Source organism: Lithobates pipiens, unplaced genomic scaffold (assembly GCF_037356315.1).
Source record: "Lithobates pipiens isolate NorthernLeopardFrog02 unplaced genomic scaffold, aLitPip1_a1.2 Scaffold_28, whole genome shotgun sequence".
NCBI classification, from domain to species: Eukaryota; Metazoa; Chordata; class Amphibia; order Anura; family Ranidae; genus Lithobates; species Lithobates pipiens.
This window is the reverse complement of record NW_027507789.1, coordinates 185546773-185571416: the sequence shown is the minus strand read 5'-3', so window position 1 is coordinate 185571416 and position 24644 is coordinate 185546773. Positions and strand designations below refer to the sequence as shown.

Below are 24644 nucleotides of genomic sequence, written 5' to 3'. Positions count from 1 at the left end.
TTTGTGATGGTAGACATTCCCCTCGCTGGTGATTGGGCCGAGCTCTAAAGCTGTGCAGCTGTGGCCGTCGGCGTGTTTGCGCATGCGCGGTGGTATCCCCAGGACGGCTCGGTGTTTGTGTTACGGTATCGGTATCGGCCATGTCCCTGCACGGGAAACGGAAGGAGATCTACAAGTACGAGGCGCCATGGACCGTGTACGCCATGAATTGGAGTGTGAGGCCGGACAAAAGGTTCCGATTGGCTCTGGGCAGTTTTGTGGAGGAATACAATAATAAGGTAACCATGGTGATGGGGAGGGGGGGCTGTGTATTGATCTGTGTATGGGACCCCCGAAGATTGGCGAGGATTCCATGGAGGGGCTCTGATACTGACAACCCCATACAGGGAAGGCCCAGATCACACAATGATATAAATGGCCACTTACTGTACACTAGGTACTCCTCTCTCTCCAGGTATGTCTGCCTGTTATTGTATTCCAGGGGATGCACTCCGCACTGCCATCTTTATTAAGGGCATCTCCTGAGCCCATCCCCCAAATATCAACACCCAGCACAGAGAAAGAACGCCCCGCTGTAAGGCCGCCATGCTGTAAGAACGCCCCCCCGCCCCGCTGTAAGGCCGCCATGCTGTAAGAACGCCCCCCCGCCCCGCTGTAAGGCCGCCATGCTGTAAGGCTGCCATGCTGTAAGAACGCCCCCCCGCCCCGCTGTAAGAACGCCCTGCTGTAAGGCTGCCACGCTGTAAGAACGCCCCGCCTTCCCGTCGCGCTGTAAGAAGGCCCCGCCACACTGTAAGAACGCCATGCTGTAAGAACGCCCGCCGTCCCGCCACGCTGTAAGAACGCCCCACCGCCTGCCACACCATCGTCTTCATTACTACCAGCAGACAGAAAACGATTCCCTGCTGAAGCGCTGGGTGTGCCGCCATGGCAGAGAAAAGTGCTTGTTTGCCATAGCAATGTCTAGCAAGAAATCATTTTGTTTATACGTTGTATGTGAATCAGCCCCCTGCCTCTCACTTTGTAACTTGTTACATAATTACAATGTATAGTCTGAATGATCACCAGGTGACATCATCAGTCTGAGCCAGCCATCCTCAACCAGGGTTCCTCCAGTGGTTGCTAGGGGTTCCTTAAGCTGTGATTGAGCAACCTCCTATCTATTGGTGTCTATATTTTTTCAAGTCCTACGACACTTGGCAAACTTATCTGCCCGTAAACACTGGTGACACTCTGATCACCAATGTAAGGGGCGTTCTTCCCGCGGATCGCCAGCGCGAGGGGCGTTCTTTGCCCTGACACATTCATTTCATCAGAGGTTTCTTGAGACATGAGAATTACTACAAGGGTTCCTCTGGGGTGAAAAGGTGGAAATGGACTGCTCTAAGCAAGTCACTTGAATGAAGTTCAGGGACTGACTTTAATGGAAGGTGCAGCCTTATTGGAAATTGCTGTTACTGTATATGTGTCAGGGATTTATGTAGACTTGTAATGTTACTGAAGGTCTGCTATAACCACTCGAAGATGAGGCATTTCTGGCACCTTTTTTGTTTACATGTGAAAATCATTTTTGTTTTATAGAAAAGATATGTAGATAGTGGTGCGCTGTACAGAAGAACTAAAATCGGATCACACTAGAAAGAATGAGGTAGCTAATGGCAATAGCTCCACTAGTAGTAGACAGAAATATTTTAGGTAATATAATAGCACAGGTGAATATTTAAAATTCAAAGATGGTATCAATTATAATAATAAAGTACTTTTTTAAAAACATGACCAGCATAAAAACATAAATAAAAAAAAAAAAATATCTGTTTCCGTATACGTAGTGTGTGTGCTAAAATCCAGTGCAGGTGTAGCAATAAATATTGGTGATGGTGAACCCACGTGCTAGAACAAAATGATAAGGTGCCGGCGTCTCAACGTGCAATCACAGATATACAAAACAAAGTAGAAATGCATCAGGCAAAAAAATGTATATAATTAAATGTCCATAAATATTCCCATTCGTAAAAAAAAAAAAAAAATCCTAAGGTGCACAATGTGGAGGTACTTTGAATCCAAAGAATAAAGTGCTGGTGTTTATACACAAAATTCAGTGTAAAAGTGCTGCAAGTGGTGGATATCCTGTGCGGTCCTTTCGTGGTAATTATATGGGTGTCCCCTTACCTTACTGCTGTAAGGTAACAGCATAGACTTGTATAACTTTGTGGTCCTTGGTGACCGTCCCCTTTTAAGGATCCTACTGAGGCAGCCCAGGTCCTCGCTGGCGTTCCTATCCTGCCTATTCCCAGCGTGTGTACGCCCCCTTTTTTTTAGGGTGTCCAGGAGGGAGGGTCTCGCCAGAATAAAAAAAAAAAAAATATATATATATATATATATATATATATATATATATATATATATATATATATATATATATATATATATATATATATATATATATATATATATATATATATATATATATATAAAAGGGGTGATCGTCCCCTTTATGGATCCTACTGAGGCAGCCCCCTGATGAAGTCACGTGATGAACATGCGTTGGGACTATCTGCCACCGGAAGTGAAGCTAATCGAGCTCGCCGCTCGGTTTTCCTTTTGTTTATGTGAGTACCTGTCTTTGTTTTTAATACAATAAATGCTGTTGAAATACTTCACTATGGGGCATACCTCCGCTCTTTAAATCCATACTTGTATATAAGTATGGATTTAAAGAGCGGAGGTATGCCCCATAGTGAAGTATTTCAACAGCATTTATTGTATTAAAAACAAAGACAGGTACTCACATAAACAAAAGGAAAACCGAGCGGCGAGCTCGATTAGCTTCACTTCCGGTGGCAGATAGTCCCAACGCATGTTCATCACGTGACTTCATCAGGGGGCTGCCTCAGGATCCATAAAGGGGACGGTCACCCCTTTTAAATGTATATATTTATTTTTTAGCTACAGAATAAATTGGTGGCTTTTTTTATTTTATTTTTTTCATGTCACACAGTGTTTACGCAGTGGCTTTTCAAATGCAATGTTTGTGAAAAACAAAACAAAAAAAACACACACAACCTGATTTATATATCTTTTATATTGTATTAAAAAAAAAAGTCACGCCGAGTAAATACCAAACATGTTACACTTTAAAATTGCGCACGCAGGCAACAAACCACATAAATTTTACTATCCGTAGGCGACGCTTTAAACGTTTTTACAGGCTACCACTTAAGATATACAGAGGAGGGCTAGTGCTATAATTACTGCCCATGATCTGATGTTTGCGGCGACACCTCACATGTGGGACAATCGCTGTGTGTGTGTGTGTGACCAACACACGCATTCGCCATTGCCATTCGCCATTGAACGCTACCGACAGTGGCACTTTAGAAAAAAACTTTTTTACACTGTTGCTTAAATTAAACTGCAACTGATGTCATGCCATTGTTTTCTGATTACCATAGTGGCGACCCGATCAAAGCCGATTCCGGATTTCTTCGGGTCTCCAACTAGCCTAGTGAACCTGCTGGTTTGTAGCTTGGGTCACCTGGTGGGACGAGAGATCCTGAGCAAGCCGGAGGACATCCCCTCCCGCTGCTTGTAATAACAACTGAGTGACTGGTTAGCCACTCCAGTTGCTGGTATAAGAGAGCCGACCATCGGCTCTAAGAAACTGTACTGGGGCATCATCCTGGTACAACCACTACTCAACTTATGTACCAGATACAGGATTTGGCGGCAAGTGGTTAAGGAAGTAATATGAGCGGAAGCCAGTGTTAGGGATTGGCAGAGAGAGGCAGCAGGCACTAAACAGTTGGTAAGATAGATGAGTCTGGCAGTAGCATTTATGGTAGATCGAGGGGGGGGGGGGGGGGTAGCCTATGTAGAGGTAGGCAATGGAGGAGGGAGTTGCAAAAGTCAAGGTAAGAGATGAGAATAAATTAGTAGCTTGATAGTTTCATTGGTTGAAAATGGGGGTACAGAGGTAAATGAGACAAAATTTGGCCTGGGATTGAATTTGGGACAGAAAGAACAAGTCAAAGTCCAGGATTTCACTTGGTACCCTGTAGAGCTGCACGATTAATCGTTAAGAATTGTTATCGCATTTTTTTTTTCCCTCTTCCTTTTTTTTTTTTCTCTAGAAAATGACTTGGAACCCCCAAACATTTATATAGATTTTTTATTTTTTTTGTAAAGACCCAAGAGAATAAAATTGGTGGTTGTTGCAATTTTTTTTTTTGTATAATGTGAAAGATTTTACACCGTGAGAATCGTGATCTTTTTTTATTCTAAGCAAACAAATCGTGGTTCACCTTTTTGCCAGAATCGTGCAGCTCTAGTACCCTGGAATTAAGAGAGGGCCCAGATGGTTTTAGGTGGTCTTCTTCTTGTAATGTGTCCATAATACTTACTGAATTGATATACTATTGGCATAACCTGATTATCTTCATTGTTTTTGGTTGATTCTTGAGGAAATACTTGAACGTAATCTAACAGCAGTGGTCTTTGTTTAGGTTCAGCTGGTTGGTCTGGATGAGGAAAGCTCCGAGTTTATCTGCAGGAACACTTTTGATCATCCATATCCCACAACAAAGCTTATGTGGATTCCTGACACCAAAGGGGTGTACCCAGACTTACTGGCAACAAGCGGGGACTATCTTCGTGTCTGGAGGGTGAGTAAATGTCATTTGAATCCAACATCACAGGCACTTTTGCCTAGTACACACTACTGAGAAGCTCGCAAGGAGGTCTCTGCACTAACTATGCAATGTTAGTACAGCAATTTTCCCTCTGAGCTATTGTGTCCTGACAGGGGGACCTCCCCCTCCGACAGCACGCTTGGATCAGCCCTCTCAGCCATTGGCTGCAAGCGCTAATCAGATGCTGATTGACAAATGTTTTTCTGGCATGCCCATTCTACTAAAGCTGGAAGTTTAGCTGACTTCTGTCAGACAGGCTGCCGTACACAGGGGCCAAAATGCTGGATATTCGGCCCGTTTGTACCAGGCTTTACTTGTTGATCAACTAACATTGTATGCTTTTGACCTTTTTTGTTCCTTTCTGTACAGGTTGGTGAGACAGAGACCCGTCTAGAGTGTCTTCTGAATAATAACAAAAACTCTGACTTCTGTGCTCCCCTCACCTCCTTTGATTGGAATGAAGTAGATCCTAACTTGCTGGGTACGTGTTCTCGAATTGTCGCCAACATCCAAACTGAAGGATTTATTGTGTAGTAGAGCAATGAAATTATCCTGCTATAGTGATACTGAAGTTCCCTGGGCTTTTGAGAGAAAGTTTCCGCTCTCATTCCCTGACCCCCAACACATCCCCCCCCCCCCCCTTTTTAACTTGTTTTTGACTTGTTCATGACTCCTGGTAGGTCTTCAAGTGATATTTAAAAATGTTATACTTACCTGCTCTGTGTAGGTTTTGCATAGAGCAGCCCCGATCCTCTTCTCGGGTCCCCCATCAGTGCTTCTGGCCTCTCCCTCCTGGCGAGTGCCCCCAGAGCAAGCAGCTTGCCTTGGGGGGACCCAAGCCAGCTCGTTCCCAAGCTGCTGCTCTGTGTGTCTGTTCACACGCAGAGGCTTTGTCCCGCCCTCTCTCTCCTCGTTGGCTCATTTTGTGAGCGACAGTATTGGGAGCCAGTGGCTCCTGCTGCTGCCTCAGCCAATGAGGAGTTAGTCCCCAGAGAGCCAAGGCTCTCGTACACACTCTTGTGCTAAATACCTCTCTGATGCAGAATCTGCTCCACAACCTAGGGCACCAGGACAGGAAAACACTGAGAAAGTGGTAAAACAGGGACTTTTTAAAACTCTAGTTTCTTTTTCAGTAGGTCAGTAAATAAACTCTGTATTGGGAAGGTCTGGAAACCCAAACTGCTGTCATATGCAGTTTTTGCTTTTAACTTATTATGTTGGAGGGCAAATTTCTTGGGAGTCTGTCAGAGTAATTCTTCCCCTTTTTGCTTTCATCAGGAACTTCCAGCATTGACACAACTTGCACCATCTGGGGTCTGGAGACCGGTCAGGTACTGGGAAGGGTCAACTTAGTGTCTGGTCATGTGAAAACACAATTAATTGCTCATGACAAAGAGGTGAGTCAAATATATGCCCTGTGCGATGGTATGTACGAGTGGTCTCATCTGTTGGGGTTGTTTATACAGTATTTTATGTATGTCACTTTTCTTTGACATATGAAACATCACTTTTTTTTTTTTTTTTTTTGTTCTGGTTTATCCATTGAGTTCTTCAGTTTGTGGTTTCCTATTAATTCTGAGCATTGGTGTTACAAAAATTAAAGTGATTTGACAAGTATTGGTAAGTGAACGTGAGTTTGTGGAGACAGAAATATTAGAGCAGCTAGAGCTATAGTTTTAAAAGTCGTATTCTCTGGAGTGTCTATCCTGCTCTGGCTTAGCTACCTAAAGAGCTGGTGACCTGGAAAAGCATGCAGCAATTGAGGTTTGCATAGCTCTTATGCATGCTTGGTCCAGATCGGTGACTCGTTAGGCTAGATCAGATAAATGGCCCTGGAGTTTACAGCCCTAAACAGCAGATTAAAAATTTGCACGATTTACAGACGAGCGTTGACAGGGAAATCCCGCCTGCCAAGCCATTGTCTTCTCCCGGGGGTGGGTGTGGGAAGCCGACCCCACCAGGAGAAGACCGTGATTATTGCTAGCGGCTATACAGCCACTAGTGATAATCATAAGAGAATCCATCAGGCTGGTTGTATTCAAGTTGATTGATCGATTAACTTGGTACATTCCGCCTGCCCATTAACTGTTTAAATCTTGGCCTGTTCCTGCTGAACTGGCCAAGATTCTAACCATGTATGGCAGCTTAAAGCCCCATACACATTATCAGATTTTCAGCAGATTTTTATTTTATTTTTAATTTTTTTTGCCTTCAGATTTACCAAAACCATGTAATACAAGGGCCTGCCTGATTGCATACAGATTGAAACTCCTAAGGTTTGACCTCATATTATATGGTTTTGATAAATCTGAAGGAAAAAAATCTGCAGAAAATCTGATAGTGTGTATGAAGGTGTGTTACCACCTCTGGCTATACACGAGGGCAGTATGCTGATGTGGAGCACAAACCTTGCAGGTCATTTATTTGTAAGTATATCACAGACTTAATTGTGTTTTGTTGAAAGCTGCGAGTTTAGATTTGTGACCGTGAATTAAAGCTGATTCAGGTTAGCTTTGCCATATATGACTTAAAAAAAAAAAAAAAGGAAGCAAAGTTATCAGCATCACTGGTGATAAAGGGGTCATTTCTGACACCTCCTATGGGCAATATTGGTCGGCTTCAGTGGTATTAAGTGCTAGTTACTGATTTTGGTCCTGTAAGCAGCACTCTATGTAGAGCCTTACATAGTCCAACAATAGGCATGGTGGATAATGCTCATTCCCACTTTACAAGTTATGGCCATCATAGTCTACAGCCAGTGTGTGTGACTTTGCAGAGAATGCTAGAACTTCACAAACTACAACACAACCACTGACCAGATCAGGGCAGTTTAAAGCACCACTGGAATGCATCTGAGGTGCCTGATTAACTGCAAAGATGTGATGGACATGGGGTTTATAGCAATTTTGCACAAAGTTACACTTCAAAGTCCAATTGATGTTGCAGAGATAGATTTACCATCAGTTAGACATTTTCATAGTCCTGTTGCGGCTGTTAAGCCGGGTACACACGATCGGACTTTCCGATGGGGAAATGCTCGATGACAGGCTGTTGTTGGTAAATCCAACCATGTGTATGCTTTGTCGGACTTTCCGCCAACTAATGGCTAGCATGTTTTCAAATTTTCCATGGACAAATGTATGTTATCGGATTTTCTGAGCGTGTGTACAAAAGTCCAAAGTACAAACACGCATGCTTGAAAGCAAGGACGAGTCAGAGGCGGTTTGGTCTTGTAAACTAGCGTTCGTAATGGAGAATTAACATTCGTGACGTGGAAAATTATGAAATCTCCAAATGCAACGCACATTCTCTTCTTCTTTAATGGGATAATAATGAAGCTGCTTTGCTGGTGATACTGATGGAGTTGAAACTGTCATTTGAAGTAAAACACATAGCCAAGTAGTGTTCTCCACAATTTTTTTTTTTATTTTTTTTTTATTGTGCATTAAAAAAAAAAAAAAAAAAAAATTAGACATGCTATCTGCCAATAGAACACAACCAAAAAGTGCATTCTATGCATCCAAAAATATAGAAAATCTATCAAATCAAATCATTATTCAACCCAAAAAATTATGTCAAAGCAATAATTCCAAGGCCAATAACACGTTATCTCCTCCGATTCTGCAACATGTCTGGTTGACGAACGGCCGTTCAGAAACTAACTGAAAAGCACGAATCAACACTCGCAAAACTTCTACTAGCACAAAATTAGCAGAAGGAGCCCAAAGGGTGGTGCTAAAGAGCTGAGAAACCACATGGTACATCACTATGTTCGTAATTATTGGCCAACAATTGTTTGACCGTGTATGCAAGACATGATTGGGCCAACACCCTTCAGACAAAATTCCACGGTTTTATTGGGCAACAATCCGATCATGTGTACGAAGCTTAACTCAGCCATGCGAGCACAGAGCACCAGACAACATCTTTTTCATGGGGGGAAAAAAAGGTTAAAAATTTTGCTTTATTAGGTGAAAAAAACATTTTTGCCGATTCACTGGAGATCGGCATATTGTTTTATAGCTTCATGAAGATGAATTGCTACCCAAATGAATGCTGTTCCTTGTAGGCATCCAGGCCATTTAAACACTTCCTCTGAATCAGTCATTGCTCACTCTGATAACCTAGATTTAACAGCCCAATAAAAAACGCCTGTGATTTACTGAAATGCCAATACTTAGGAAGAATATTAAATCATAGTGTAGCGCTAAAAAAACAAACAAAACAAAAATGGCCTAATACATGACGATATGTGATCATAAAATATTTAACCAGTCACAAAACTCATATAATGTGCAAAGAATACACCTTAGGTGTATAATTCATAAGTGTATATAATAAAAAAAGTCCAAAGAAAAAATAATAAGAGTCTCTATATAAATGTTGATCCAATCCAAACGTGAGATAAGGGTCACCATCCACCTTCCTTAAATGAGATTAACATGCAGACACCATGTGGTATTCCCGTCACCTTTTAAGATAAAGGCTTACCAGATGTAATAGATCCTACACGAATATATATTCGGAGGATCACACAGGCTTGTGTACTCGTATAAGAGATTTCAGACGTAAATTATCCAGGGAAGTAGCGAATCAAACTAGATGTCTCGGCTAGTTGACAAATCCTCAGCAGTAAAATCCAACTCAAATAGTATTGAACCCATATAAAGAGAAAATAGGGGCTACAATAGTGTAATTCCGTTTAAGAAAAAAAATTTTAATAAAAAAGTAATAAACTTACATGTAACCAAAGAATCAAGCGCTTAATCAATAAAAACAGTGCTACAGCAGGAGTCCACTAGCCGAGACATCTAGTTTGATTCGCTAATTCCCTGGATAATTTACGTCTGAAATCTCTTATACGAGTACACAAGCCTGTGTGATCCTCCGAATATATATTCGTGTAGGATCTATTACATCTGGTAAGCCTTTATCTTAAAAGGTGACGGGAATACCACATGGTGTCTGCATGTTAATCCCATTTAAGGAAGGTGGATGGTGACCCTTATCTCACGTTTGGATTGGATCAACATTTATATAGAGACTCTTATTATTTTTTCTTTGGACTTTTTTTATTATATACACTTATGAATTATACACCTAAGGTGTATTCTTTGCACATTATATGAGTTTTGTGACTGGTTAAATATTTTATGATCACATATCGTCATGTATTAGGCCATTTTTGTTTTGTTTGTTTTTTTAGCGCTACACTATGATTTAATATTTGTCAATGATTCACTGTTTTATATCCTTGTGATTGTGATGGCAGCTTTTTTTAGTTGGATAGCGCAGTGTCACAGGGTAACGTTTTTTTGACAATACTTAGGAAGAGTTGTGCCCAGTTGCTTTTTACTGCCTTATACGAGTTTGCCTTTGTGCCCAGTTATGTAAATAAAGACCACTTTGTCTCCTACATTGCAGGTGTATGACATTGCGTTTAGCCGAGCCGGAGGGGGCCGAGATATGTTTGCTTCTGTAGGAGCCGATGGTTCTGTAAGAATGTTTGATTTGCGTCACCTGGAGCACAGCACCATTATTTATGAAGACCCCCAACACCACCCTCTGCTCAGACTGTGCTGGAACAAGCAAGACCCCAACTACCTTGCAACCATGGCTATGGATGGGATGGAGGTAACAGGACCCTTGTTACGTAAAGTCTCCTGATCTATAGACGGAGGGAGATTTTGCTTATAATATGGAAAAGAAACATGGGCGCACATAATATGGTATAGCTGTTGGGATTATTATAAAAATTTTATGGCCTGCTAGCTATATATTTGGTTGCCTCAATATAGCTAAACATAATCCTATGGCGGCACCGCTTTTTTGAAAGGTTTCTCTGACTTATTCTGTCTACAGGTAGTGATTCTGGATGTACGAGTGCCCTGTACACCTGTGGCCAGACTGAATAACCATCGCGCTTGTGTGAACGGCATTGCCTGGGCCCCACACTCCTCCTGTCACATCTGTACAGCTGGTAAATTTATAAACTGAGATTTTCTTTTGTTGTTTTTGTTTTGATTCTTTCTTTGATTTCTAATTCAAGAGCATAATAGAATTTGTTCTCACCAGTCACTAAAAGATAAGTTTGCTTTATCTTACATAAAATGTAACAAGTTCCAGGGACAAGTCTCACATTTACGTCCTGTGTTAAGTACAAGTAAAAGATGGGAATCATTGGGAGATACCACTCCCTACCCAAAAACAGATAGGACTTGGGGTGTGAGATTGTCACTGAGGTGAGCACAAATAACAAATTTTATGTTTTAAAAGTTCTTTTATTGTACAAAGCATAAAAATGTATATCAGACAAACATATCCATGTGATATATGCACATCTATAACATAAGATACTATCTGTTTGCAGCAAAAGCATAGATGTGCATAAAGTAGTCCAACACGTTTCGCACAGCTGTACCTCCGCTTCTTCAGGGAAACTCAATATGAATCTATATTATCATTAAATTTAAAATGAACAGCATTATAATCGCATCACAATATGAGTTGGTTCATCATTTAACAATCACAGAAAAACAAAATTACAATAGAGAAAGTGTGCTCACCCAATTCATCATAATATAGCGATGTATAATTTACGGTGTGAAAGGATATTCAGCCGACATACGACCATATAGTTCATAGTGGCAGAACTTGGGACAATGTCTGACAGACACTGGATCACGCCCTAGGCGGATACAACTTTCATGCCTGAAATATTAAAACATAGGGGATCCGTCTAAACCAGGTGAGATCAACCCATATCTACCATAATGATCTAAATCGAGGCTATGCAATTAGCGGACCAACAGCTGTTGCAAAACTACAAGTCCCAAAGACCAAATAGTTTTTTACGATTCGGCACTGCGCCGCTTTAACTGACAATTGCACAGTTGTGTGATGTGGCTCCCAAACAATTTACATCCTTTTTCTCCCCCACAGATAGAGCTTTCTTTTGGTGGTATTTGATCACCTCTGCTGTTTTTTATTTTTTGCACTATAAACAAATAAAATGTATTTTTATTTTTTTCAAAATTTACGCTATTTTTTTTTTTTTTTTACTTTTTGCTATAATAATTATCCCCCAAAAATATATTTAAAAAAAAAAAATTTTTTTCTCATTTCAGGCTGATACGTATTCTTCTACATGTTTTTGGTAAAAAAAAAATCGCAATAAGCGTTTATAGATTGGTTTGCGCAAAAGTTATAGCGTCTACAACATTTTTCTAGTAATGGAAGCGATCAGCATTTTTGTTCTTTCTTTCTTCTTTTTTTTTTTTTTTTTTATTGGGACTGCAACATTATGGAGGACACATTGGACACTTTTGGGACCGTTCCCATTTTATACAGCGATCAGTGCAATTAATGCATTGATTTACTGTGTAAATGTGACTGGCAATGAAGGGGTTAACCACTAGGTGGTGCTGTAGGGGGTTAAATGTGTCCTAGGGATTGATTATAACTGTGGTGGGGGGGACACACTGTGTGACACAACACTGATCACTGCTCCCGATAACAGAGTTGTGATCAGTGTCATTAGGCAGAACTGGGAGATGCTTGTTTACATTAGCATTTCCCCAGTCTTCCTCTCTGTGAGACGATCGCGGACATCAAGCCCGCGGGAACCGCAATCACGCTCATGGAGCTCCCAGCCTGCAACCCGCCTCTTAAAGGGCAACGTACAGGTTTGTTAATCTGCCTGTGCATGCCCTTCTGCCACAGTATATCTGCGTGAGGTGGCCAGGATGTGGTTAAAAAAACAGTGAGCAGGAATGCTAGTTCCTGTTAATGTGAGATCTGAATGGGACCTTAGGGCTTTGTTTATAAATGCTGTATTTTGTGCTGAATCGTACTGTTTGATTACATGCATTCAAACACAATTCTTTTGTTTTATGAATATGTATTCACGTACCTGTATTATTTTACCTGTTGTAGCGGACGATCACCAGGCTCTGATCTGGGACATCCAGCAAATGCCACGGGCTATTGAAGATCCTATCCTAGCCTACACCGCAGAGGGGGAAATCAACAACGTCCAGTGGGCAAGCACCCAACCTGATTGGATCGCCATCTGTTACAACAACTGCTTAGAAATCCTCAGAGTCTGACTTTATTTATTCCACCCTAATACACCCCCAATGATTCCATCCCAGAATCCAGGATTTTTATACATCTTTAATGTGCCCTTTGTCCCCTTTTAAAGAAAGGAAACGTATCCGAGTGTTGACTTTGGGACTTTGTTCAGTAAGCTATGCTAAGGTGCCAGCGTGAGAGGTCACCTAGCTACATTCTATATCTACTGACACCATCTGACTTGTCCTAAATACTGTATTAGTAAGCAGGAGATGGATATTAATACATTAGTCCTGTCGAGTCTGTATTTTACTTTACTCGGCTGTGTAGATGATACATTAGACATACTGTAATTTGCGTGTTTTATTGGTAACATTTCAATGAAGGACATTTTTGCAACTTTTTTTCTTTTGCCTGCAATGATGCCTATGTATGCATTTAATATCCCTGTGTTTGTATACCAATAATGTCTGTGGTTCCTTCTTTCTGTATCCGGGGCGGTGCACAGTCACTTACTGTGCTTCAGTTAAAGATATTTTGCTTATTGATGACAAAAAAAAAAATTCAACCATGAGTCCATGCAAAAATCAGTACAAAAGCCACTAAGTATTGGAGCTAGTCTATAATGACTGCAAGATAGATGGCTGTTGCTTACAATAACCAAATGAGTTCCCTGTTTTATTTCTGAAATGGAAGTGTAAGAAAACACCTATGGTCACCACTGACACTTATTTGTTTTGAAGTTTTTCTAATAAATAAGACCCGATCTTTACAATCCATGTTCTTTATTTGAGCTGGTCTGGGGCAGATGGGGCACAATGTAAAGCTGATAGTCTTGCACAACAGCAAGATCGTAATGCAGGGCACCGAAAAACCTTACTTGTTTGCACAGGTTACTTGCTTGCTACCTGGCTGGCTGAATTCGATCGTGTTCTCTTACTGGCAAATTACATTCTGCTGTGATGGAGCAATGCAGTGACCTGTGAAAAAAGGTAGGTAGTACTTTTTAGTAAGCCTGTCACCAGTGACAGGATCCCATTGGTGCAAATGTAATAAGGAAGAGAGGGGATTGGGCAAGGGCTACTCCAAAAATTGCCCTCAATCACCTGTGATGGTAAGGTGAGTCCCAGGACATGCAGATCACAATAACTTAAAGGCCACTGGCTAGTTACTCTTGATCCAGAAGCATTGTATTAGCCTGTGAGTGATATTTCTTGAATGCCAATGGCGTATGTAAATGAATGTAATCCCAGGCCCAATCCAGGTGAAAGGAGCCAAAACAACTGGAAACTTTTTGTTCTCTATACCCCTGTAAACACTAGTTTATACTTCTGAGCTGAAAATTTGTGGTTTCTTAAGTTAAAATCTTTTTTTTTTTTTTTTGCTATAAAATTACTTGGAACCCCCAAACATTATATAATTTTTTTTTTTTTTTTTTTTTATTCCTAACACTAATTTTATTACTTGCTAATAAAATGGCGGCCGTTGCAATACTTTCTGTCACACCGTATTTGCGCAGCGGTCTTACAAGCGCACTTTTTTTTTTTTTAGAATTAAATAAGTCAACAGTAAAGTTAGCCCTTTTTATTTATTTATTTATTTATTTATATATATATATATATAATGTTACACTGAGTAAATTAATACCCAAATGTCAGGTTTCAAAATTGCGCCTGCTCATGGAATGGCGACAAACTTTTACCCTTTAAAAATCTCCATAGGCGACGTTCAAAAAAATTCTACAGGTTGCATGTTTTGAGTTAATAAATTTTATTTTTTTTTTTTTAAGTGGCACTTTTATTCCTATTACAAGGAATGTAATCATCCCTTGTAATGGAAAAAAAAAAGCATGACGGGACCTTTTTAAAATATGAGATATGGGGTCAAAAAGACCTCAGATTCTAAATTTACATTAAATTGCATTTGGAAAAAATGTCCCTTTTTTAAGAGCTATGGGCAGAAGTGACATTTTGATGTCGCTTTTGCCCTGCAATGGTATGAAGGCGGGTGGGGGCCATCTTCCCCTCAGTCGGAAGCCGGCCAAGCAGGGGACAGGATCCGATCACCTCCGCTGCTGCCGCCGGTTCTGGTAAGCGGCAGAAGGCATGAGCGTGGGGGGGGGGGGGGGGTATATGGTCCTGATTAAAAGTGGTCTCGCTGCAAATTCAGCGACAGCAAATAATGGTATGAAGCAAAGAAAACCAAGTTTAAAGACTGCCAGAGCCATCCACAAAGTAAAGTAGGTGTGCAGAAAGCAATGAGGGGTGGTGCGGGATTTGTTATACTGGGGGAGATTTACTAAAGCTGGGATAGTTGTGCATAGTAACCAATCAGCTTGTAACTTCAGCTTGTTCAATGAGCCCATGTTCACACTGGTACAGTGTGGGGAACCGCATGTGATTCCAATAGGAATTGTACCACATTCCTGTTCAAATCATGCAATTTGAGCTCATTCATTTTGTATGGCTCAAATTGCACCGCATCCGCACCGAAGTGGTGCAGGACCCCCTTTTTCTTTTTTTTTTTCTTGCACCAGAATGCACAATGATTTGCAGCTTCCTTGGGGATCAGCCAAGTGTGGCACATGCATACTTGCGTAGTCCAGGCTGGAACAATATAACTATACAAAAATATCTATGCTTAAAGCAGGGGGGTCCAACCTGCCACCCGAAAGGGCTAAGAATGTGGCCCAAAACAAAATCATAAACTTACTTATAAATGTTAATTTCTTTGGAATTTTTTGTAAAAAAAACATGCTTTCACTAAGCAAAAACATGTGGCTGCAGACAAATTTGACAGTGTTTCTTTAGTGAACTTTTATAAGTTTTATCTTCCCAAAGAAAAATATCCCACTCTTCACAACCACGCCTTGCTCATGTCATCAGTTTTCGGCAGCACCTATATTTGTAAGTATTTTCAAGGATGGAGCACAGGAAGGGTAAAATTAGAACCAAAATATCTGATGAGCACCAGAATTCATTGAGAATTGCTACAACGTTCATCGAACCAGATAATGATGCGTTCCAGTGTGCAATATCGCACTCGTTTTATGTTGTTCTTTTTTTCTTTTATCAAAACAGAAAATTTACAAAATAAGTTTTATTACTCAGATAAGGTACCAGTCATCGCTAAGTTGTGATCGTCCCAACTCTTTCTGATCATCAGCTATCCTTATTGTTAGTGTATATGTGTGGGCCAAGACAATTCCTCTCCTTCCAATGTGGCCCAGGAACATCAAAAGGTTGGACATTGAGACATTGAAAACGTCCAATCCCATTAACACTGTTGCTGCCAGGTCCGTATGGCATACAGACCTACAGGGCCAGGTCCATACGCTGTATGGACCTGGCATTCCTCCTTCTGGTATACGCTCATGGTCACTTCAGACTGTTGAACAAACCAATGGCTCTGATTATTGGCTGGCAAGCCACTGACCAGAGCTATTCACCTAAAATGTGCTGTCAGGTAATTGCTGTTAGGAGAGTGGGGAGGCTAGTAAACGTGTTTACCAGCCCCCTTCCTTTCCTGAATGAACACAATTACTGATCAGTACCAATCGCTTCTGTGTTCATTCACCGAAGCATAGTAAAGTGTGTATTATGCTTCATCTTATAAATGAATAGGAGCCTATATACAAAGACTTCTATCTGAGGCTGCAGAGGAAGGGACTGGTGGCTCTATGTCTGTTTAGAGCCCTGATATCTCACCACTCCTGTCTAGGCTATAGCCGAATGACAGCTACAGCACGGACCTACATTGCCGGGAGGCCGTCAATAGACACCCACCCCTTTGAACGTTCCCTCTGTGCCCTCTGTAAGGCGCGCGGCGTGTGCTGTGATCGCCGAGTCAATGAGACTTGGGTGATCACAGATCGAAGTAAGGGGTCAAGCCCAGCCCCTTACCATGTGATCAGCTGTCAGCCAATCACAGCTGATCATGTGATGTATACAGAAGACCGGTAATCGTTTTTTTTTCTCCTCACACTAACAGTGTGAAGAGAAAAAAAAGCCGATCACCGGGTTCTGTGTAAGGGACATTGGTCCCGAAGAGAAAGAGGCACAGTCGCCTCATCTGTGCCAACCAGTACCGCCTGCCAGTGCCCACACAATGCATATCAGTGCCCACCAGTGTATATTAGTGCCACCAATCAGTGCCAACTATCAATGTCCACCAGTGGTGCCAATCAATGCCTCATCAGTGCCACCTAGCAGTCCTGCTTATCAGTGTCACGTACTAGTGCCAATAACTGCAGCCCATCATTGCCATCTATCAATACCCTTCAGTTCTGCCCATCAGTGATGCCTCATCAGTGCCCACCGGTGCCGTCTCATCGATGCCCATCAATGCAGCCTATCAATGACCATCAGTGCAGCCTCATCAGCATACATCAATAAAGGAGAAAAATTACCTGTTTGCAAAATTTTATGACAAAATATAAGACCGTTTTGTATTTTTATTCAAAATTTTTGGGCTTTTTAAATTTTTTTAACAAAAAATGAAAACCCCAGAGTTGATCAAATACCACCAAAAGAAAGCTCTATTTGTGGGAAAAAAATTATAAAAATGTAATTTGGGTACAGTGTAGCATGACCGCGCATTTGTCATTCAAAGAAAACGCTGAAAGCTGAAAATTGGTCTGGGCAGGAGGGGGGTTTAGGTGCCCAGTAAGTAGTTAATGAACAATAAGTCTAAAAAGTGGCATACTTGCATAGGTTATCTATGTACAAATTGTACCCCTTACTTATCTTACCACTGCTCCCCATGTAGTCGGGGCATCCGGGGGGCACCACTTGACTGTCTTTTCCCTCATAAATTCTAGAATGGTATATAGCTTGTGGGCCTTTCACAGAGCTTATACATTTTGACCCCATATCTGGCACCCTTGCTGGGGAAATATTGCTTTATTGCAAGCATGCCAGTAAAATGTATATAGCACCTTCTAGTTTGCTAGGTGTGAGAGTTTTTTTGTCAGTGTAGGAACATTTATGCAGGCTTGGCTGGCAGCCGGGCCTGCTTGTTTGTGTTTCTGGGTTTGCAGAAATACAGGGAATGCAGGATGACTCACAGGCAGCATCACTGAGACCTCCCACTTACTAACTTTCTGAAAAGATAGGAGAGGTGAGGTGGTGCTGTCTGCAGTATTCTAAGGGCCCTGACCAATCCCCAACTTGGACTGGCAGGTGCTTTATTTTGTACAGCTATCTGACACCATTTGCATACTTGCCAACAGTCTCGATTTTCCCAGGACATTCCGATTTTGGGACCCTCGTCCCGATCGGAGCTCGTCACGATTAATTTTCCTGGAAAATTGGGAATGTTTTAGGAGAAAATGGCCGGTGGGCTATAAAAAGATGGCCACCACCGCCGTCACGAGGATTATTTCCTCTTGTGTTGTGAGGGCAGCCAATCAGCTTCTCCCCTCTCCTCTAAACACACACGAGAAATCGGGGAACTGCTGGGAACTGTAGCTGCCACGCTGCTGGGGGACACAGATCGTTCTGTAAGGAGGGCTACGCTGCTGCTGCTGCTAGGGACACTGAAGTAAGGAGAGATCTGTTGCTGTGGGACACAGATCGAACTGTAAGGAGGGCTGTGCTGCTGCCAGCTGCTGGGGACACTGAAGTAAGGAGGGCTCTGCTGCTGGGGACACCAGATGTAAAGGAGGCCTCCGCTGCTGGGGGACACCAGATGTAAAGGAGGGCTCCACTGCTGGGGACACCAGATGTAAAGGAGTGCTCCACTGCTGGGGACACCAGATGTAAAGGAGGGCTCCGCTGCCGGGATGACCAGATGTAAATGAGGGTTCCGCTGCTGGGGGCACCTGATGTAAGGACAGACTCTGTTGGGGGCACCTGATGTAAGGACAGATTCTGCTTGGGGCACCTTATGCAAGGACGGACTCTGCTGGGGGCACCTGATGTCATCTGGTGGCAGGCGAGGTGGCAGGTGACACGCTCAGGGGTCCCACTGATTCTGGATTATGGTGAGTTGAATGATTTCATTCTATAATACAATTTAATAATAGTAATAATGCGCTTCAATCATTCTGACACCACAACAACCATGGTGTTGGGATGATTGAAGCGCTAACACCAGGTGTTTGGAGTATCTTTATCTGCTGATTTGTTAAACTCTGGAATACACATTTCTATTGTGGTATAGGATCTGGGCCTGTTGTCCCTCCATCCCTCTTCCCTTCTGTCTCTCTCCTTCCCTCCTTCTTTCCTTCTTTATTTCTCCATCTCTCATTCATCTCAGACTCTAACCACATCCCCATTTGAACCACGCCCATATAAGCCACGGCCACTATTTTACGTAAACCAGCCGCATTTTTCATTTTTTGCTATGCCACACCTACAAACGCATGCCCCGCCCCCTAATTATAAAACTGCGCCTACAGCCAAAAACGTGTCCCTATAAAAAAATTTACAATGTTGGCAACTATGCATTTCGCCCTGGCAGAGGAAGTGAGGAAGCTGGAGTTGCCTTAAAGATTACATCTTGGGGGTACTCTGATGGGGCAGCTAATCTATGGTGGCCATGTGATGGGGCAAGTGATTTGTGGGCGTACTCCGATGGGGCAACTGGTCTATAGGGCTATAGGGGTATTCTGATAAGGACCACTGATTTATAGGGGTACTCTAATGGGGCAACTGATCTATTGGGGTACTCTGGTGAGGGCATAATGATATTCTGATTGGGGTTTCTGATGTAAAGGGGGCACTGTGAAGAAGTAACAACTGATATGAAGAGGCACACTGATGGAAATAACTGATCTATGTGGGTACTCTGTTTTGGACAACCAATGTATAAGGGTAGATACAAGGAAAATTATTGCGCTAACCTATAAAAAGTGAATCAAGCAGCTACACACGAATGTGACAAAATTCATATACAAACAAGAAAACTATAATGTAGCGCTAAAAATAAGAAAGGAAATAGTGAAGTGACTAATACCAAAAAGGACACTATAAGTCCAAATAATAAAATTAATTAGTCCTTGGAGTCCACATGAAATTCGGATGTAATATTTCATACAGTACATAGGCCAAGGGGTGATCCCAAAAACATTCACAGCAGTAACATCAAGGTGGATGGAAAGAAGCGAAAGGGTGGGTACTCTTACCAGAGCCACGGGACCTGTGTGTGAACACTAGGTCAAACGAGCATGTATAGATGGATACTCCACTCTACAGGAGCTGTACGACAAGTCCCAGCAGGTCCATCAGCCAATGGAGGGACTGTGGGTCTTCAAATCAATGGAGGGGTAGTCAGCACTGTCTCGGAGGTTCAGGTCTTCTTTCCAAAGATTCCAACAAATGGAAAAAAGGATCTCCAGCCAGTAGCTCGACAGTAGGCAGAGCCGAACTCACAAAGAAAATCATACATAAAACAAAAAAGAATAATGGCTTGGACCCTGCCTTTTGGCCTGCTTGCCTCCTAGGCACTGGTAATCCCAAAACTCGCAAGAATTTGCTCCTTCACAGTGCACACATTTTGGATAAAGTTGTCACCAAAATGTTTGTAATGCTGTCTTCAGTACTTGAGGGTAAATCTTCCTAAAGGTGGATAGTTTATAGCCCTTTCACCCTCCCTTGCTCCAGTGTTTCTCTACCTGATCCCTTTCACATATGTGGCTCTCTCATAGGCAAGCACATCCAAGCCACATCCAAGGTTCTGATAAGCCTACATTTCTGGAATCTGTAAATGTGTAAATTGTATTGATATACAATGGAAACATAGGGCACACTTCTAGAGATGTAGTGATGATACCTAAGTGTGTATACTAACACTTGCCATTATTACGCTTTAAAGATATTTCTATGAAGATTTTATTCTGTAAAAATAAAAAAAATATTTTCTATTTTTATAAAGATTTGTCTGATTTTTAAAGTCCTGAAGTATTACATAGAAGTAGTCATTTTTTTAGCCAGTTCTCTATCCATTTACAAACCGATCTTTCTAGGCCTGTAGACTTTACCTTACACATGAGCCATGTGTGGGGAACTGTATCAAACATTTTTTTTTAAATCCAAGTATACCACATCCACGGCCACCCCTCTGTCCAAGTATGCCACATCCACAGCCACCCCTCTGTCCAAGTATACCACGTCCACCGCCACCCCTCTGTCCAAGTATACCACGTCCACAGGCACCCCTCTGTCCAAGTATACCACGTCCACAACCACCCCTCTGTCCAAGTATACCACGTCCACAGCCACCCTTCTGTCCCAAGTATATCATGTCCACAGCCACCCCTCTGTCCAAGTATACCACGTCCACAGCCACCCCTCTGTCCCAAGTATATCATGTCCACAGCCACCCCCTCTGTCCAAGTATACCACATCCACAGCCACCCCCCTGTCTAAGTATACCACAGCCACCCCTTTGTCCAAGTATACCACATCTGCAGCCATCCCTCTGTCCAAGTATACTACGTCCACAGCCACCCCTCTGTCCCAAGTATACCACATCCACAGCCACCCCTCTGTCTAAGTATACCACAGCCACCCCTCTGTCCAAGTATACCACATCCACAGCTACCCCTCTAAGTATACCACAGCCACCTGTCTGTCCAAGTATAGCACATCCGCAGCCACCCCTCTGTCCAAGTATACGACGTCCACAGCCACCCTTTTGTCCAAGGTTTTACTTATCTCCTCATAAAAAGAAATCAGGTTTGTTTGACAACTTCTGTCTTTCATGACTCCATGCTGTCTGTTGCTTAAAATATTTTTTTTCCAGCAAAAAATAGGTTGGACTTTATGGACTTGTGTCTTTTTTCAACCTCACCTACTATGTAACTATATAAGAACTCATGTGGTCTATTATTAAACTCTCCAGTATCAAGGGCATAGTAAATCAGGACTATGAGTGGATTGGTTGTCTCAGTCAATTGGCAGGGGTTTCTTTGCCCTTGGCCAGCTGGGAGAGCCAGGAACCACCTGGACAGCTATCTGGGTGGACAGCTCTCGGCTTCTAGGCCAGAAACCTGAGGCCTATCCGGGAGTACCTGGCTGCTAGGCGGTCTGAGGCCAAACCAGGTTGGAAGCAAGCAGCGTGGGGCTGGGGCTTCAGGCTTGGAGCCCAACCAAGCTCCAGGGGTTCTGCCAGCCGGAGAATCAAGTAGTTGCCACGGTGAAGGAAAGCAGTTGCCGTCAGAGACGACCACTCCTGTCGCCAGAGGCAAATGAGAACCAGAGCCAGAGGTAAAGGGGACACAGTTGCCAGCAAAGGACAATCTTTCAGCAGTTTGGCTGAAGAGCGGTTATTTTTTTGTTATTAAAGTGATTGTAAAGTCTCTGTTTTTTTTTCTATTAAAATAACAAACATGTTAGAGCAGGTTTACACAGGGGCGACTTGTCAGGCAACTTAGCCGCCTGACAAGTCGTGTCTCGTTCTGTACTATGGAACCGTTCTAATAGGAGCGACTCAAGTCGCTCTGACTTAGAAAAAGGTTCCTGTACTACTTCTGGGGCGACTTCAGGCGACTTGCATTCACTTCTATACAGAAGTCATTTTGCAAGCCGCAGCTGAAGTCGTGTGCAAGTCACCTGAGGCCGTCGCGCTGCAAGTCGTGCTGCCTCAGTGTGAACCGGCTCTTATACTTACCTGTCCTGTGCAGTGCTTTTGCACAGAGGAGCCCAGATCCTCCTCTTCTCGGTTCCCTGGCTGGAGCTCCTGGCCCCTCCCTCCTTTTTAGTGCCCCCATAGCAAGCAGCCCAAGCCGAACTGCAGGTCCCTGTATCCATTCAAACATGGAACCATAAAAAAAAAACAATAAGCATATATTAACTGGTTTGCGCAGAAGTTAACCACTTCCGGACGCCTGCTGTTCTTATACGTCGGTACTTTGATGTTGAATACCAATGTTATGGCAGCAGATAGCTGTCATAACCCCAGTATTTTCTGATAAAAGTGGTCTCCGCTGTGGATTCGCCACAAGATCACTGTTATTGGTGGCGGGAAAGAGGCCCCCTCTCACCGCATTTCGGTCGTCTCCCCTGCTTTAATGGAGCCATAGAGGCTGAGACAATCCGATCCTTTCCTCTCAGATGGTCCCCATTTGACTCAATGATGTTGGATGATGGACGTCACATCGCCCTGTGGCCACTAGGGGTGTGCACGTGCAGCTGGAGCACCCCAGGAGCCGATGCTAGTGCCCGGCTGTCAAGATCACCGGCGGGTTCCCGCGATCCCGATTGGCACACGGAGGACCGGGTTCTGTGTGTGTAAACATACAGTTTCCGGTTCTCTGAGGGGGGAAGAAACAGATCGTCTGTTCATACAGAGTATGAACAGCGATCTGTCATCTCCCCTACACAGTCCCCTCCCCCCCTTCTGTTAGAACACACTCTAGGGAACACAGTTAACCCCTTCCCTGCCAGTGCCATTTTTATAGTAATCAATGCATTTTTATAGCACTGATCGCTGTATAAATGCCAATGGTCCCAAAAATGTGTCAAAATTGTTCGAAGTGTCCGCCATAATGTGACAGTCCCCATAAAAATTGCAGATCACAGCCATTACTAGTAAAAAAATAATAATAATAATAAAAATGGCATAAAACTATCCCCTATTTTGTAGACGTTATAACTTTTGCGCAAACCAATCAATATACGCTTATTGTGATTTTTTTTTTTACCAAAAATATGTAGAAGAATACATATCGGCCTAAACTGAGGAAAAAAATAGTTTTTTTATATATGTTTGGGGGATATTTATTATAGCAAAAAGTAAACAAATTGAGTTTTTTTTCAAAATTGGCGCTCTTTTTTTGTTTATAGCGCAAACAATAAAAACCGCAGAGGTGATCAAATACCACCAAAAGAAAGCTCTATTTGTGGGAAAAAAGGACGTCAATTTTGTTATGGTGCAACATTGGATGGCCGCGAAATTGTCAGTTAAAGCGACGCAGTGCCGAATGCAAAACTTGCTCTGGTCAGGAAGGGGTAAAATCTTCCGGGGCTGAAGTGGTTAAGTGGTTAAAGCACCATGACACTTAGAACTGTGCCCTGGACCATTGCTGTGATTACCAAGTAGACGATTAATAAAAGTGTCCTGTGAAGAGTGTTTAAACTATCTTGTGAAAGTAAAAGATTGAATGACTGGTAATCAGAGTCATGAGAATTAGTTATTGAGCAAGGACACAAATCTGGAACTATCGCCATACTAGACCAAGAGATTGCTATAGGGCCCACCGACATGGTGTTGGATCTGATTTGTCCAATCCTGTTTGGTCATCTCTTAATTGGTTGCTGCATGATTCTGCTGTTTGAAGTATTTTATTTCTGTAAGGGGTTTCTACTTTATCTATAGATTTATCTCAACTCTTTGGACTCCTTAATAGCTAACCCACAAGGGATTCAAATTTCATAAAAGCCTTCCCTTCAGTCTTGCACAGTTGTACAGACTCCTCTCCTGTACTGAAATTCTTTACTCTGATTGTACTGCATACTGCGAGAAGCACACTGTGACCTTATCACAGTGTGCAATACAAACTACATAATTCCAAAAAATATTACGCTGTGCCTTTAAATCACAATCTACAATGTAAGTCCTTTCAAAATGTGCAAATCGTGCACATAAGTCATAAAGAAATACATAAAAGTCCACCACTGATAATTCATAAATCCATCTGTGACCTCTTGTGAATTCCAACACCACATAGAAAACACCAGCCTCTTACCGGAACACAAGACCCCAAATTATAGGAGGTCTGTGTGGTGTTAGAGATCAGCCAAATGCACTGTCATGAATGGACCAAATGATTCCCATTGTCCCATTCCCCACAGGCCTCTCCAGCAGGGATGTATCACAATACCGGCAAAAGATAGAAATCATAGAATCTCCATAGCATAAAGCCGCATATACTATTTATTT

The 24644-nt window shown here is 42.5% G+C and overlaps 1 protein-coding gene across 1 annotated transcript; it reads left to right on the top strand.

Moving 5' to 3' along the window:
- Positions 1–31: 31 nt before the first annotated feature.
- On the top strand, positions 32–13536 carry DCAF7 (DDB1 and CUL4 associated factor 7). The gene is made up of 7 exons (XM_077460120.1): positions 32–278; positions 4503–4661; positions 5058–5169; positions 5967–6085; positions 10113–10322; positions 10551–10668; positions 12624–13536. Exons 1-7 carry the CDS (start codon positions 141–143, stop codon positions 12794–12796), a joined length of 1029 nt encoding a protein of 342 aa, XP_077316246.1. The 5' UTR covers positions 32–140; the 3' UTR covers positions 12797–13536.
- The last annotated feature ends 11108 nt before the right edge of the window (positions 13537–24644 follow it).

What these genes read in the sequence shown, in the direction of transcription:
- DCAF7 (XM_077460120.1), top strand. Translation starts at nt 141, where the DNA reads ATGTCCCTGCACGGGAAACGGAAGGAGATCTACAAGTACGAGGCGCCA. An exon ending in TGGCTATGGATGGGATGGAG is followed by an intron (nt 10,323 to 10,550) that starts GTAACAGGACCC and finishes TTCTGTCTACAG; the next exon opens with GTAGTGATTCTGGATGTACG. An exon ending in CTGTCACATCTGTACAGCTG is followed by an intron (nt 10,669 to 12,623) that starts GTAAATTTATAA and finishes TACCTGTTGTAG; the next exon opens with CGGACGATCACCAGGCTCTG.